Source organism: Corvus moneduloides, chromosome 29 (assembly GCF_009650955.1).
Source record: "Corvus moneduloides isolate bCorMon1 chromosome 29, bCorMon1.pri, whole genome shotgun sequence".
In the NCBI taxonomy this organism is placed as follows: Eukaryota; Metazoa; Chordata; class Aves; order Passeriformes; family Corvidae; genus Corvus; species Corvus moneduloides.
In genome coordinates, this window is record NC_045504.1 from 1028785 (window position 1) to 1044278 (window position 15494).

The 15494-nt window shown below is 54.4% G+C and overlaps 1 protein-coding gene and 1 long non-coding RNA gene across 4 annotated transcripts; one reads left to right on the forward strand and one right to left on the reverse strand.

Annotated features, from left to right (window-relative positions):
• The first annotated feature begins 1078 nt into the window (after window positions 1-1078).
• On the forward strand, window positions 1079-15345 carry DAP3 (death associated protein 3). 3 transcript variants are annotated; one of them, XM_032093809.1, is made up of 14 exons: window positions 1079-1161; window positions 2057-2133; window positions 2933-2978; window positions 6490-6606; window positions 9159-9260; window positions 10129-10237; window positions 10646-10738; window positions 11612-11742; window positions 11922-12002; window positions 12376-12534; window positions 12938-12997; window positions 14089-14178; window positions 14979-15096; window positions 15228-15345. In XM_032093809.1, exons 3-14 carry the CDS (start codon window positions 2937-2939, stop codon window positions 15311-15313), a joined length of 1188 nt encoding a protein of 395 aa, XP_031949700.1. In that variant the 5' UTR covers window positions 1079-1161; window positions 2057-2133; window positions 2933-2936; the 3' UTR covers window positions 15314-15345. The 3 variants fall into 3 exon arrangements, with proteins under 3 accessions (XP_031949700.1, XP_031949701.1, XP_031949699.1); XM_032093808.1 differs by lacking the exon at window positions 1079-1161 and adding an exon at window positions 1765-1926; XM_032093810.1 differs by lacking the exon at window positions 2057-2133 and having other exon boundaries at window positions 1106-1161.
• LOC116436584 lies at window positions 14048-14743 on the reverse strand. Its single transcript, XR_004237038.1, has 2 exons — window positions 14413-14743; window positions 14048-14284 (listed from the first exon to the last, which is right to left on the reverse strand). It is a non-coding gene; the product is annotated as an uncharacterized LOC116436584 (long non-coding RNA).
• Window positions 15346-15494: the final 149 nt, after the last annotated feature.

Sequence of the window (15494 nt, forward strand, 5' to 3'; positions counted from 1 at the left end):
TGATGGGAATTACTACAGCCATTTGTAATTGCTGTTAAATAGTTTTTTAAAACATTTTCTGTGAGAAACAGGAGAAATTGATTTAAAAATTGTATTACAGAAATCTGTATATATAAAATCCAAATGAACAAAAATCCCTGGGACTGAGATACCCATAGCAAAAAGAGATGTGAAGTATTTGCAGAAGCAGAGATTTAAGTTGCCAATACCTGAAAACCTGGCAATGAAACCATGAACAGCAAATTTCTTTTGCACTACACATGCAAAATTCAATACTGAGGATCCAGATGACTGCTCAGAAATTAATAAAAGCCTGTCCCTGAGCCAGCACTGTGACCCAGAGGCCAAGAAGGCCAACAACATACTGGAGGCATCAGGAAGAGCCTTCCCAGCAGGTCAGGCAGTGATTCTGCCCCTCTGCCCAGCCCTGGGAGGCACCTCTGGAGTGCTGTGTCCAGCTCTGGATCCTCAGCACAGCAGGGACACGGAGCTCCCGGAGGGTGACAAAGATGCTGAAGGGCCTGGAGAGATCCGTGCCCAGCACAGGCTGAGGGAGCCGGGGCTGCTCAGCCTCGAGAGGAGCCCCAGCTGAGAGGGGCCCTCAGCCCTGGCTGTCCCTGGCTGCAGGGAGGGCTCAGGGCAGGGCCCGGGCTCTGCTCCGGGGCCCGGCAGCGGCCCCAGAGCACCGGGCAGGGCCTGAGCCCGGCAATTGCCCTGCACAGGAGGCAGAACTGCTGCCCTGGGCAGGGCCCAGCCCTGAGCAGAGCCCAGAGCGGCTGTGGAGTCTCCTCCCTGGGGACATCCCAGCCCCATCTGGCCACAATCCCGCGCCCTGTGCTGCCGGAGCAGGGAGGCGGGAGCAGACGTGACCCCTCCCAACCTGACCCATCCTGGCACTGTGATTTAATTTGTCCGTTTCCAAAAACCCGGCGACAAATCGCGAGCAGCTTTTGGGCCGCCCACGCCAAGCGCGGCGCGGAGGAGCCGGACGGGGCGATCGAACACCCAACGCCGCGGGCCACGCCCCCTCCGGCCACGCCCACGCGACCGCGCCCTCCCTGGCCACGCCTCCCGTGTCCCTCCGCGCCTCCCGTAGCGGCCGCGTCATCGCGGGGCTGCGGCGGCGCCGGCGGCGGGGAGGGACCGGCCCCGGTGGGCCCGGTGAGTGCGGGGGCGCCGCGGCCCCCTCGGCGACCGCGCGATGCCCTCAGGGGCACGGCCGCGCCCTCCCGCTTCCCCCTGGGGTCGCGCCCAAGCGGCCGCGCTGCTCCGGCCCCGAGTGTAGCCAGGAATGGGGAACGGAGCCCGCGGGCAGCACGTGGGAGGCACCGGGGGGGCCGGGCCGCGCTCGGCCCGCAGCAGCCGGGGGGTTGTTTTTATTTAGTCTGGAGAGCCGAGGTGTTCTGGTCGTTGATGGATGGCTGCAAATGCGGCTTTGGGGTTGTCTGCGGAGTTTTTGGTGGTAAACTACAGAAATCCAGGCTTGTTCTTCCCGCAGCGCCCCGGGAGCTCCGTGGTTGTGCTGAACCTGCCCCACGGGAGCGGCCGCGGTTTGCAGCTCCTCTCCCGGGGACAGAGCCCCGGAGCTGCGCTGGTCATTCGGGGGTGCCCAAAATTAACGGCAGGTTTTGAAAGAAATCGGCAGCAAGTTTAAAAAAAAAAAAGTCAACGGGAAGTTTTTAAAAAATGAGGAGAAAGTTTAAAAATGTTAACAGAATTCCGCCTTTATGATTCCTTGATTTTCCTAGTTGTGTCTGGGAAAGCGGCGTTCCCGTCCCTGCTCTCTTCACAGCTACAGCTGATGGGAAGCCGATGGGATCCATTCCCACGTGGAGCAGGATTCCTCCTCGCTGTGCTGCACGCGTGTAAAATGAGCAGAAATTCCTCTGCAGGATGAGATCTTCACTCATTCCTGAAATAGCCAAAGTGGGGGTTGTTTTTCCCGTATTTATTTTAGCTGAACGAATGAAAAGCGTCTTCACGGCGTTCACATCCTCCCCTGCGGGGTTGTTTTCCCCCTCCCTGCAGTAACAGGTGGAAATGCTGTTCTGTGCAGGTGAACCAGCTTTGTTTTGCTCAGCTGCAGGGAACCACCAATCCCGCTGAGGCAGCAGTTCCTCCTGAGGAGTTAAGGTAATTAATGCTCCCTTCGAATGCAACTTATTGCACCCAAGAATTCTCAGAGCGTCTTTGTTAGGCACTGCCAGTGTTTTCTCCTCGGGAAATTCTGTGAAAAAGGCTTTGAAGGCCGGCAGAGCTGGCAGATTTAATCTCTTTACTTCACTCTTTGCCCTTATTTGTGCATCACAGCTGCTCAAGTGTTTTGTTTTGGGTTTTTTCTCCTGCTGTAATCAAGGATGGCCGGGCAGCAGATACTGGTAAATGATTAGGATGAAGCTGGAAACACCTTCAGTCTCTGCAGGATTCCATTTCCTTCCCGACAGTCACTGCTGCAGCTCTTATATCTCTTTGCATCTACAGTCAAAATTCCTTGCCCTGTCAAACCCAGCAAAAGACTGTTCTCCTCACTAGGAGAATGAAATAGCTTGATTTACAAAGTAAGGGGTTTGGTTTTTTTTCTGTAAATGTCTCTCTGAGAAAAGGCCACGTAATTAAAGGAATGGTTTTTATTTTATTTTTTATTAGTTTTATTAATATTTTATTAGTCTTGGGGCTTTTAAAAAATTTTAATGGAATGGTTTTTATTTTAAACTCTTCGTTGTTTTTTAATGGCATGGTTCTTGTTTTATTATTTTATTAATAGTTTTTCTTAGGCAAGTGATGGTGATCACCAGTTTGTGTTGCTGCAGAGCGTCTGACACTTGGTCTGAGTTATTTGTCAGGAAGCTCTTTCAACACAAACAGTTCTCTCCCAGCACAAGGTAATTAGGCATAACAAAACCAACTAAAATATCCACTTCTGTCCCTGCAGGAAAATGCTGAGAAGTCTGAGAGGACTCGTCTGCCGTTCTCTGAAGGTGAGTCCTGTGAGAGCCTGATGCTGTTTCCAATATTTCAGCTTTCCCGTGGCCTGGAATGACAATTAACTGCTGTAAAATGTGACATTCTTCTAACGTTTGTCAGCTAAAACCTTGGTGGCTCCTCGAAGCTGGGGGTGTAAACTCCCACTGTGGGCTAAGGAAAGAGCTGGTCCAGCATTTCCACGTTTCCCTGAGGAGTCTGGGGAGAGGGAGCCTGGCTTAAACCAGGATGCTGGGGTCCTGCATCTTCCCTGCACGTGTTTCTCAGGAAACAGGCATTATTCCACTTGCTCTGCCTGGCTGGAATGTGCAGAGGAAGAACCCACCAGCCCTGCACAAAGCCTGTGCTGCTGGTGGGGAGAGTTTTGCCAAAAATCATAGAATCATGGAATATCCCGAGCTGGAAGGGACCCACAAGGATCATGGATGGAGTCCAACCCCTGGCCCTGCCCAGACACCCCAACAACCCCACCCTGTGCTGGGAGCTCCTGGAGCTCTGGGGAACCTGCTCAGTGCCTGAGCCCCCTCTGGGGGAAGAACCTTTTCTTTTTTTCATTTTCTGAGCCAAGAAGCGGCTCAGTGCTTCGGGTGGGCGTAGTGACACCAGCTCTGCCGCTACTCACATCAGCCCTGCGTTATCAGCAGAGCCTCCTGAAACCCTCAACAGCAGCAGGAGCTCATGGTGCAGGTCTGGAACGGCTTCCTGCTGGAAAAGAGTTCCAGCGGTGACGTTTGCTGCTGCCTTTTCGAGGCTTACCCCCTCCCCCTCCCCCCGAGCACGGCGATGTGGCTCGGGGTGACGGTGCAGCCTCCCTCCCCCGCAGCCTGCGGGAGCAGCCCGGCCTCTCCCGAGCGCGGAACACGCGGGAACAGCTCCACCTCATGGCCCGGGACTCCCGAGCCATCCCCGAGCCATCCCCGGCCACCACGTGATGATTCGCTGCCATTTCAGGGATCCCAGACTCCTGTCCTTTGGCAGATGGAAACTTGCCCCGAAATCCGCTCGCTGCTCCCGGGAGAGGCTGAGAGGGGAGAGGCTGCTGGATGTGCTGGGAGCTGCACGGGGAGGGATGTGGATGTTTCTGGCATTCCTGAGCCCAGGGATCAGTGCTGAGCTTTTGTTCAGGGTAGGAGGGACCAAGGGGCACCTTGCTGCTCTAAACCCGGGAGGTGAAATGCTTTAGCAGGGCTGTCCTGAGCCATCTGTGGACAGTTTGAAATGTGGATTCTGTCCCCAGTGGGTTTTGTAAATGGAGACGCAGCAGCTGGTGAAATGCAAGTCTGTATCTCTGGAGCTCAGGAGAGCTGGGTGCAAGCAACTCACTGCTTGCATTGCCTTTGTAGCGCCTCAGAGAGCAGCGATTCCCTGTCTCCAGGTGCTTGGGAGCTGCTCCCACACCCACAGCCCACAGAGGGAAAGTTCCAAAGCACCAGGAGGCTGCACGGGGGTTTGGGGAAAGAGCTGTCACTGTGCTAAGGCTGCAAGTGACAGTGCAAAACAGTGTCACACCAGGGGGAGGCACTTACAGATGGGATGTGCTGTGTTGGTGGAAAAAACAGAAATTTAATGTATTTGGCTGCAAGAACAGAGGACTGGACTTCAAGACAAAGTCTCCTCACACTTGCATTCTGACTTCCACTCCCTTCAGAGAACTCAGGAGGAGCTGGCTTGTGTCCCATAGAGATTCCAGGTCCTGCTGAGCTGAGTTTGGGCTTTTTAAAACATGAGATTGGTAATATTGGTGTGATGAAGCATCATTCACCTCAAGGCAGTTATCTGGACACCCCTAAAGTCTGAACACAGAGCAAGAGGTTCATCCTTGCTTCATTTTCCTTCACCACTGCACTGGTCAGGGACAAGGATTTGTGTGGTACCCCTGGGAAAGGATGTCCAGGGAGCTTCCCTGCCAGCTGAGCAAAGCTCACAGCCCTCACACATTCACCTGGGACTTGGGGAGGAGGAAATGTGGCATCATGGAATCCTGGAATGGGCTGGGTTGGGAGGGACCTCACACAACATCCAGTCTCACCCCCTGCCATCAACGGCGACACCTTCCCTAGACCAGGTTGCTCCAAACCCTATCCAACCTGGCCTTGGACACTTCCAGGGATGGGGCAGCCACAGCTGCTCTGGGCAGGATGTTCAAGGGAAATGAGAGGGCCTCTGATTCCGTACTGGCAGTGACTTAGGGCTGACATTTTCTAGGGGATCAGGTGACAAGAGTTGCCTTCTGTAGCTATTCATGTATTAAATTGCCATCTCTGTGCCTTGCTCAAGGCTGTAAATTGTCACTTCCATGGATTTTAAACCAAACAGAGCCAAATAAGCCATCCTGAAGGATCATTTGGGTTTGAGGAGGAAAAGGGCAATGTGAGAACAAGATGTGTTTGGTGATCTCCCTGCTTACACTGCAGCAGTTTGTTCCAGAGGGTCCAGACTGGTTTAATTCCTTCCCTAACAGGGGGGTAAGTGCTGAAATGCTGATTCAGGCATCTGGTGCGTGTTGAGCATGGGATGTGGGTAATCCCACTTTCTCCCGAGCCCTTGTGGCTTTGCAGTGGCCCCCTGAGAGGCGCTGGGGTGGCAGCAGAGCTGTGTCATGCCCTGGAGAGCTGAGACAGCTGTCCCTGGCTCTGAGCTTTGCGTTCTGCTGCTCTCACCCAGACAGACAAAATAGGAAACTGCTGGCTCTGTTCAGCTGCAACTGGCCCTGTCAGTGCTGTGAGGGGCTCTCAGCCTCTCCCGGAGCCTATCTGGAGGATGCACTTTTTAAATCGTTGACAAATGTTTGTGTTTTCTTTCACCACAACATAATAAAATGCTTGTCCTGCCACTGCTCACTTTCTTGCCTGTTTTGGCTGGGCTTTGCAGGCAGGCTTCAGCAGTCTGTCTGGGGAAAAATGAATTAATCAGCTTAGCTGGCTGTTTTGGTTTCTCAGCCACGTCTGTATCCTAATGCCAGAGTCTGGATGCGGGGACACAGTCAGGGAGATCAGTGCAAGGAGTGTAATTATAAATATCAAATAGTGGGCAGAGCTGCACTAATCCCTTGGTAATTGAGGTGATTATGGATTGCTAGACAGCCGGAGTTTTCAGGGTGCTGCCACTCCTCAGTGGAGGCAGGAACGTGGCGGGCTCTTCCCAGCAGTGAGGCTTTCATGGCTGGATGTGGCATCTCGAGGAATTTTGTGGGGTAAAACTCAGGTGCAGGGCCTGGCTCACTGAGGTGGCTTCAGGTGGAACTGGCTCAGGTGGGAATGGTTTCAGTGCAGGTATCTAAGTGTGAAATCTGCTTCTACAGCGTGTGGGTTTCCGTGGTGAATTTCTATGCTAATGACGAATTTTCATTCTAATTGCAATCAGGGTTCAGCTCTGGGCTGCACATGCCTCGGCAGGATCGCAGGGTGTGAGCCACGAGCGCACAGCACAGACTCCCTGCGTTGTTTTTCACCAGCAATCCTTGGCTGCTGAGAGCTTTGTTGTCTCTTTGCCTTGTTCTCCCCTCAGCTGGACCACGGCTGTGCCCTCCACACGGCAGCCAGGGATGGCCTGAGCTCTGTGCCCACCCAGGATGTCCCGGCAGTGAGGCCCCGAGCAATTTTCCACACCAGCGAGAGCGACCCGGTGAGTGACTGCCACCCCTGTCCTTGCCACATGGCCAGTCCTGGATGCCACCAGGGGCCATGCTGGAGCCAGGAGCGCTGCCTGGGTCTGTGTTGTTCCAGGGAAGGGGGCACATAGACCTAAACCAGGGATCCAGCCCCGAGGGAATGGGCCATGGCTGTACAGGGCACCTGCTCAGGATGGGGCTGCTGTGCCTGAGAGCCCCTGGGAACAGGTATTGATTCCTTCTCTAGAGCTGCAGGGATGAGAGTGTGTGTTGCAGAACTGGGCTGTGGCTTCTCCTGTCATCAGACGCCATTAATGTCAACTCCAGGGTTAATTCTTCCCTGGAAAAGCCTCCCTGAGTTGGCTGTGAAGGGGGTAAAAACCACACCCCAGATGACCTCAGCACAGCACAGCTCTGCAGCATCGCAATCCCGCCTCCTGCTCCCCGTCTCAAGCACAAAATGAAGGGGAATAAATGAATGGGGTAAGCCTTTGAGGTGCTTTTCTGCTGCCTGTGTAATTGGAGTCTCTCTGTGCCGATTCCTCCGGGGTCTCTATGGAAACGGCAGCGGGGAGATGATCTGCTGCACGTGACCCGGTGTCTCCATGGATTGCACAGCACAGGCCAGATGGCCAGGATTGTCCCCACTGTCCTGTGCCTGCCTTTTCGTTGCCAGGCAACTGGCTCTGGCATTCTGACTTGTGCCTGAGCTTTGGCACAGCTTTGGCCAGCTCAGCCCTCCCTGGGCTCGCTGGGTCGCTCCAGCAGCAAACCCCGGTGCCCCTCAGCTCCTGCAATCCCCTTAAAACGGGACTAAGAAAGCCACTAAACATGAAATTTTTCATCAGACTTCGTGTATGTTCCCATCAGCAAAGCTCCAAGTGGCTGAATGTGAGGATAAAGACACTGAGCCACTTTGCAGATGTGGCAGAGTGAAGGAATTTGCCCAAAGTTATGCAGCAGGTCAGGGATGAAGCTGAGAATGAAAATGGGCTCTGGAGTCCTGCTCTTCTGTTTGAGCCATGGAAACCAGAGGTGCTGTTGGCCCAAGTCCAGCAGGTGCAGGAGAACTCCAAGAAATCCACAGTTTGAAATTTGGTTGGGAAAAGCCTGAAGCCTCACTTCACAGGTCCCCTCAGGTGACGCCTCCTTACAGCAGGGCACCTCTTGAACAGCCAGGATTTAACATTTTCCCCCCTGTTGCAAAGGTTCCCTGACCAGTGAAACCCCAGTTTGGCAGCTCCAGCAGCCCAGTCCTTGGCTGAAGTTACCAATTGGTTTTTTCCTAGAAATTGTTCCTTGAATCAGGAGTTCCTCAAATCCTGCAGCTGTGCCAAGGCAAACCACAGAGTCCAGGGCACACTGGCCTGTCCTGGGAGAACCTTTCCTAGGGAGGTGTGGAATAGGTGGTAGTGCTGAGTGGAAGGGGCAGAAGGTGAGAGCAGAGGTGTGTTTTGGGCTGAAAGGCTGGAAATTGGGTGTGAAGAAGGGAAGGGAGACTTAACAAGGGCCAGAAAATTCGTGGGTGTGCAGCAGTGGTCCATGAAGAGTGCACCAAGAACTGGGAAAAGCCAAATATTCCTGGCCAAACAGGCAGAAGTCACACCGGGAGGCCCAGCTGCTCGCACACAAAATAAAGAAAACAAGGAAATTGTTATGTTTGTTGTTATATATAAAAGCTGCCATGCACAAGAATAAAGAGGAGGGTATTTTATTTTAAATCCATGGAAAAATGCAGAAAGCTGAGCAGGACATGAGCTAAGCTTCAAATATTAACACAAAACTGCTAAAAGTCACACAGGAAGGGCTGCAGGGTAGTCTCTATTTACTGTCCTAATTGGACAAGACACAAAACCCGATGACTCGAGCAAAAGGAAACAAGTAAGTGCTTTGCAGGTGTTGCATGGCAGGAAAAGAGAATAATGAAGGGAAAAATGAGGCATTCAATTCTCAGATCCCAGTGACAACAGCTTCTTGCAGTGTGTGGTGAGACCTGCAGGTAAACACTGGAAATAAATGCAGCAGGATTCAAGTCCAGGGGAGGAATAACCCTGAGCACTGAGGTCACCACAAGGGACTGGAAATTACTGCCCCAGAAAAGAGATTGTGAGTTTTTCAGCCTCCAGCCCCAGTAACCAAATGACACTGTGGGAATTACTCCTGGGAATTACTCCCAAGGCAGAAACCAACATTTTGTCATAAAAGAAAAGCGGGTGTGACACCAGCAGGTAACTCAAAAGGGCATCATGCTGCTGTTTAAGGTTTGGGGGGCTGGTGAAAGGTGAGGTAAATTCACAGAGCACGAGGCCACTGGTGCCCCCCAAAACACCACGGGTCGTACACAAGCTCAGGGAGTCCCTTCATTGTTTAGTGCCAGGTGGGATCTCCTTTCTTTAGCCTCTGCACAGCAGTGTCCTGACCCCGCAATTCCTGCTTTATCTTGTTCTGCCTCCCAGTGAGAGGGCAGCGCCTGTGATGGAGCATTCCCTCCCTGTCCCACCCTCCCAGGCCACCTGTGTCCAGGAAGAGGCATCCCCAGTGTGACAGTTCCTGCTTTCCCTTCCAGGCCAAGCACACGGAGCAGCACGAGGGCTGTCTGTACAACATCCCCCTGGAGGAGGTGAAGGCTGTGTTCCCCCATGGGCTGCCCTATCGCTTCCAGCAGCAGGTATTCCAGCTTGGAGCTTGGAGGGAATGCACTCAGCTTTTCCAGAGCAGCTGTGGCTGCCCCTGGATCCCTGGAAGTGTCCAAGGCCAGGCTGGACAGGGCTTGGAGCAGCCTGGGATAGTGGGAGATGTCCCTGCCCATGGCAGGGGGTGGAATCAGATGAGCTTTAAAGTCCCATCCAACCCAAACCATTCCATGATTCTGTGTGGGAAGAACCAGGTCCGTTGGTGACTGTGATGCTTCCCTGTTGGAATAAGAGAGGGCAAGAGTGCAGTTACTGCTGGTCATTACTGTTGTTTTCAACCTCTAGAAGAGATGAGGGGACCACCCAGAGCAGCAGCAGAAGAGTTTGAGGGTTCCACCTCAAGCAACCTTCATTCCATTACTTGTCATCTCTAACATCCGAGCACACAGTGAATTACAGAAATATTTTCCATGGCTGTATTTCTGTGGAACAGGCTGTCTCATGAAATAACAAAAAAATCTTGTCTCCTGATTTGTGTGGTGAGGCAGATGGAGCTGTGCCTGCTCCCTGAGCAGCTGCCTGAGTGAGGAACAGATTCCTTACCTTTGCATATCCAGGTCACTGACTTGGGATTCATGGACAGGCCAGTCACCCACCCCCAGTCTGTGGGAACAGCATGGAACAGCTGATCCAGAAAACCCTGTCCAGGCACAGGCAGGACAAGGAGGTCCTTTCACCAAGGAGGAGCGGTGCTTGACCAACCCCGTCGGTGCTGCTGGGCAGAGAGGGCAGAGAGGGCAGAGCTGGGGGTGTTGGGAGCCTCCAGGCAGGGATGGAGCTGGGCTGGGAGCAGCTGTGCTCGGCCAGCTCGTGGCAGCTTGGGCACATCTGCTCCTTTCTCAGATCCAGACCTTCAACGAGGCCCGGGTGATGGTGCGGAGGCCGGCGCTCGAGATCCTCGCTTACCTGAAAGGCTCCAACTTCGCCCACCCTGCAGTCAGATATGTGATCTGTATCCTTTAGCACTTACCTGAGGGTGGAATGAAGAGAAACACAACCAGCTTGTGCAGGTCAGAGGGTTGTTCTGAGCCTGAGCTGGTTCGTTCTGCAGGAGGTGGTTGTGCCGTGTGGTCTGTGGTCAGTGCAGGGACTCGGAGCACTTCAGGAGACCTTCAGGAGCTTGGATACCTTTGTTCTGACTCTGTTTGGCCCTCCACACCTACAAACAGGGTCAGCACACAGGGCAGGGGCTCCTCAGCTCTGCTCAGTGGGGTGGGGAGTGGGAGAAGGAGCTCTGTTGAGAATGAAATCCTTGCTTTGGTGACCTCTGAACTCCCCTTATGCCCTTTCTGAAGGAATCACAGTCAAGTGCAAACTGAAGTGGTTTTCCAGAGACTTTCCTTGACAGTCCTTGCTGGAGATGGTGAGAGGGGAACAGGGAAGACCATGACCCTGTGCCACGTGGTTCACTACTGCTCGAGGCAGGGCTGGCTGGTGCTGCACATCCCAGATGGTGAGAAAACCAGGGCTCTGTTACCACACCAAACACCAAAAGATGCCGCTTCAGGAGCTGTAGGATAGCCCACCTCAATCTATCCTTGCTTTTTTGTAGTGGAGAAAGCTCATAAAACACAAAGCCCCCAAATAAAGTAGAGCATAATGGTTATTTTCACCTGCTCAAGTGTACCTTGGGTCAGTCTGGTTTTCCCCTTTGTTAACGAGCACAGGGGGAGATTGTTTGGGGTCTGTGTGCCCTCCTCCGATCCCAGGGGAGTTCTCCAGTAAGGATGGAGCTGCTTCCAGCCCTGGGGCCCAGCACAGGAAGGACATGGACCTGAGGAGGCACCAAGATGATCAGAGGGATCAAGGGAGCAGCTCTGCTGTGAGGAGAGGCTGGGAGAATTGGGATTGTTCAGCCTGGAGAAGAAAAGGCTCTGGGTTAACCTAACTGTGGCCTTCCAGGAGCTAATGGGGCTACAGGAAAAATGGAGAGAGACTCTTTACGAGGGATGGAGTGACAGGATGAGGGGGAATGGCCTCCCACTGCCAGAGGGCAGGGTTAGATGGGATACTGGGAAGGAATTCCTCCCTATGAGGGTGGGAGGCCCTGGCACAGGGTGCCCAGAGAAGCTGTGGCTGCCCCTGGAAGTGTCCAAGGCCAGGCTGGACGGGGCTGGGAGCAACCTGGGATAGTGGGAGGTGTCCCTGTCCATGGCAGGGGTGGAACTGGTTGATCTTTAAGGTCCCTCCCAACCCAAACCATCCCATGATTCTGTGGCTTTCCTTACCAGAGGAAACACGAACACCCCCACCACCCCCACCTCATACCATTATTTTGACTAAAAAAAAATTTAAAAAATAAATAAATGTTTTATTTTGCTCACAGCTCATCTCTGGGTGAAGAACTGCAAGGAGCTTTTGCAGTCTTCCTACAACAAAGACCGGCTGGATCAGCCTCTGCAGGCCTCTGTGTGGCTCAGGAACTTCAAAACCTCCAATGAACGATTCCTGCAAGAGGTTTGTGGATGCAAACCCCACCCACTGCCCTGTGCTGGACTTCAGGTGCTGTAGGAAAAGCACTTCAGATCCCCTCTGTGGGGATGGCTGTTGGTGGTGGATACTTCTCCCAAATTCTGCAATCCAGCCTTGGTTTGCCCCCTTCCATCCCCAATCTAATCATAGTTCTCTTCCCACAGATAAAAACACAAAAAAAATACATGTGGGGCAAACGAGAAAGCACAGAGGAGGGCAGACCTTTGGGAGAAGTGGTGGAGCAGGTAAGGAATGACCACTGCTGCTGGAGTGGTCTCACCTTGTCCCAGAGGATCCCATCCTTGTGTTTGGGGAACAGATTGCTCCTAAAGATCTTACGGGGGTGAGTCCTGGGAAATGGGAGGTGTCTCCCTATCAACAGAAGATGTTGTGGAGGATGTGGTGGCTCTGTAAAGAGTTCTACTGAGAATTGGGATAGAAGACAAAGTTAGAATTTGAAATTGCCACGTTTTGGTGCTTAAACTCCTCCTTGGAAAGGAACAAAGAGCTCGTTGACTGTCAGTTTGTCGTCCCCCGAGGAAGGGCAGCCCAAGAGTCACCAGCATCACGCACCAGCAGGAAATCCAGGCTGAGTGCTGTGCCTTGTGCTCCCTGCAGGGTCTGGCTCGTGTCAGGAGTGCCAGTGACGCTGTGGGGGTGGTGCTGAGGGAGATCAAGCAGCAGAGTCACCGCGGCTCCTTCCGGCTCCTCGTGGCCGTGGACGGCGTCAACGCGCTCTGGGGACGGACGACGCTGAGGAAGGAGGACAAGAGCCCTGTGAGGAGAGCTCTGCCCTGGGGACAGCCCTGGTTCCTGCTGCAGGGGGAGCAGGGAGGGCGTTTTGTTCAGTTGTAGTTCTGTGGCAATCCCTGAAAATGTTCAGTTTGGCTTTGGAGGGGCCTGAAAGGTTCACATGGTGCTTTAGACGATTTTTACTGAATTTTTACTGTCTCACTGGGACACAAGCGCAGGTGGGTGGTGGTGGAGAGGCAGGGCCTGGGTGTTGCTCAGTGCAGCATGACTCAGGCTCGATGCTGCAGGGCTGAGGGAAAGCAAAGAAAAAACCATGCCTGAAGGATACAAATGATGCTGCCAGCCTGATTGGAAGGAGGGGAGGGGAATTAGTGTCTCAGATAGAAGCTGCTGGCAATAAAAGAGTGATGCAGACAATCTCCACCAGGTTTCTCCAGAGGAGCTGACGCTCGTGCACAACCTGCGGAAGATGGTGAGGAACGATTGGGTGAGTTCCAGGCTCTGCCTTTGGCTGTGTCACTCCCAGCAATTAAAGCTGCCACAAGCCTGAAGCTGTGAGTCCAACACCTCTGAAGGAGAGCACAGGCACAGCAGCAGTGTCTCACCAGTGCTTGTGTCACCACCCGAAGAGAATGAGAGCAGGTCAAATCTGTAACAGCATTTCCTGATTCCCCTGCCAGGCTCTGGTGTAGGACCCTGAGCTGGAGGTGTCTGATAGCCCTTGGGGCAGTTTGGGTTCTGATTTCTTGGAACTAATGAGAACTTTTCGTTTCTGAGCATTTTGCTGTAGGAGGTCAGCTCCTCCTGCTGCTTTTTCAATCCCCTGGATGCTCAGAGCTAGAACGAGTAGGCTTCAGATTTAAAGGTACATAGAAAAGTCCTTTTTAAACTATTTCACTTGTTTGCTTAGAAAACCCATTATAGGTAGGAAAAGTTTTAATACCAGCACTGGGAACATGAGCTTTGTATTCCCTGTGCTCACATGGGCTTGGAGCAGCCAGGATTGGTGCGGTCAGGAGTGTTACAGACAGTCCATCCTGTAGAATTTTTGAAGAACCCAGAATCCCAGAATGGGACCTTAAACCTCATTCAGTCCCACCCCCTGTCATGGCAGGGACCCCTTCCACTGTCCCAGGCTGCTCCAAGCCCCGATGTCCAACCTGGCCTTAGGCACTGCCAGGGATCCAGGGGCAGCCACAGCTGCTCTGGGCACCCTGTGCCAGGGTCTGCCCACCCTCCCAGGGAACAATTCCTTCCTAATATCCCATCTGACCCTGTCACTGTGAAGCCATTCCCTGTGTCCTGTCCCTCCATCCCTTGTCCCCAGTCCCTCTGCAGCTCTCCTGGAGCCCCTTTAGGCCCTGCAAGGGGCTCTGAGCTCTCCCTGGAGCCTTCCCTTCTCCAGGTGAGCACCCGCAGCTCTCCCAGCCCAGCTCCAGAGCAGAGGGGCTCCATCATGGAACCTTCATGGCCTCCTCTGGACTTGCTCCAGCAGCTCCATCCTCCAAGAAGAAGATGCCTCAGGGGTTGATCCTAAACCAGCATGAACAAGATTTTTATTTCTGATCTGCCTTCCAGAGTGGAGGTGCCGTTGTGACCAGCCTCAGCCAGACTGGCTCGCTCTTCAAACACAGCTCAGCCTATACTCCCCACGAGTTGCTGGGAAAGGTGAGTCACGGCCTCTCTTGGGGTTTTTTTCCTCTTCACATTGGGAAACGAACAAAAATCCTGGCTGGTGACCTGGTTCTGTTCCAGGGGACACTGTTCAGGGTCTCTGTGGATCACACACACCTTTGGGTCAGCAGTGCCCGGACAGCCAGGGGAGCCAGCAGTGTCCTGGGGTGTGCCAGGCACATGGGCAGGGCAGGGGATTGTCCCTGCTCTGGGCTGGGGCAGCCTCACCTCAAGTCTTGGGGGCAGTTTGGGCACCACAATCTTTGAAAGGTCTGAAGCTGCTGGAGAGTGTCCAAAGGGTGGACATGAGGATGGTGAAGGGGCTGGAGGAGCAGCTGAGGGCATTTGGTCTGTCCAGCTGGAAAAGAGGAGTCTCGGGAGACCTCAGGGATCTGCAGTTCCTCACAAGGGGCAGCTCCGATCTCTGCTCCTGTGACCAAGACAGGACCCAAGGGAATGCCTGGAACGGTGTCAGGAGAGGGTTAGGCTGGAGATCAGGAAAAGGTTCTTCCCCCAGAGGGTGCTGGGCACTGCCCAGGCTCCCCAGGGAATGGGCACGGCCCCGAGGCTGCCAGAGCTCCAGGAGTGTTTGGACAGCGCTGCCAGGGATGCCCAGGGTGGGGTTGTTGGGGCGTCTGTGCAGGGCCTGGAGTTGGACTGGGTGATCCTTGTGGGTCCCTTCCAACTCTGGATATTCCATGACTCCATGGCTGAGCTCTGCTTGAGCTCCCAGGCAGCCGGGCCGTGTCCCCACCCAGCCCCTGCCACTGACCCCGACTGACCTCCCTTCCCAGGAGGGGTTCGACGCTTTGGACCCCTTTGTGCCCATCCCGGTTGCCAACTACAGCCCGAGGGAGTTCGAGAGCTGCTACGGGTACTACCTGGAGCGCAAGTGGCTGCAGCACGAGAAAGGTCGGTGCCCGGGGAGGGGAGAAAACCGGGGCTGTGCCCGCCCTGCGGTGTCAGAGCCCGCGCCTCCGCTCCCGTTCCCTCCCTCCATCCCTCCCTCAGCCCCTCAGTGTCTCTCTCTCTCCCCCTCGCAGCGCACACGGAGGACGGGAAGGCGGAGCTGCAGTTCCTGAGCGGCTCCAACCCGCGGCAGCTGGACCGGCTGGCGGGGCCCCTATAGCGCAATAAAGGCTCCACAGCCCCGCTCTGCGAGTCCGAGTCTGCGTCCGAGTCCGCGTCCCGTGCGCGTGCCCGCGATCGTGTTCGAGCCCGTGGCCGTGCCTGGCGCGCGCGCCCGGCCCCGCTCGCGTCCCCGCCCGTCCGGGGCGGGCCCGGCCGTGACGCGCTCCCGGTTCCTGCGG

Excerpts from the sequence above, each read along its gene's own strand:
- DAP3 (XM_032093808.1), top strand. The coding sequence starts at position 1,894 with ATGAGATCTTCACTCATTCCTGAAATAGCCAAA. Across the intron at positions 2,979-6,489 it reads TCGTCTGCCGTTCTCTGAAG|CTGGACCACGGCTGTGCCCT; the intron begins GTGAGTCCTGTG and ends TTCTCCCCTCAG. Across the intron at positions 11,743-11,921 it reads ATGAACGATTCCTGCAAGAG|ATAAAAACACAAAAAAAATA; the intron begins GTTTGTGGATGC and ends CTCTTCCCACAG.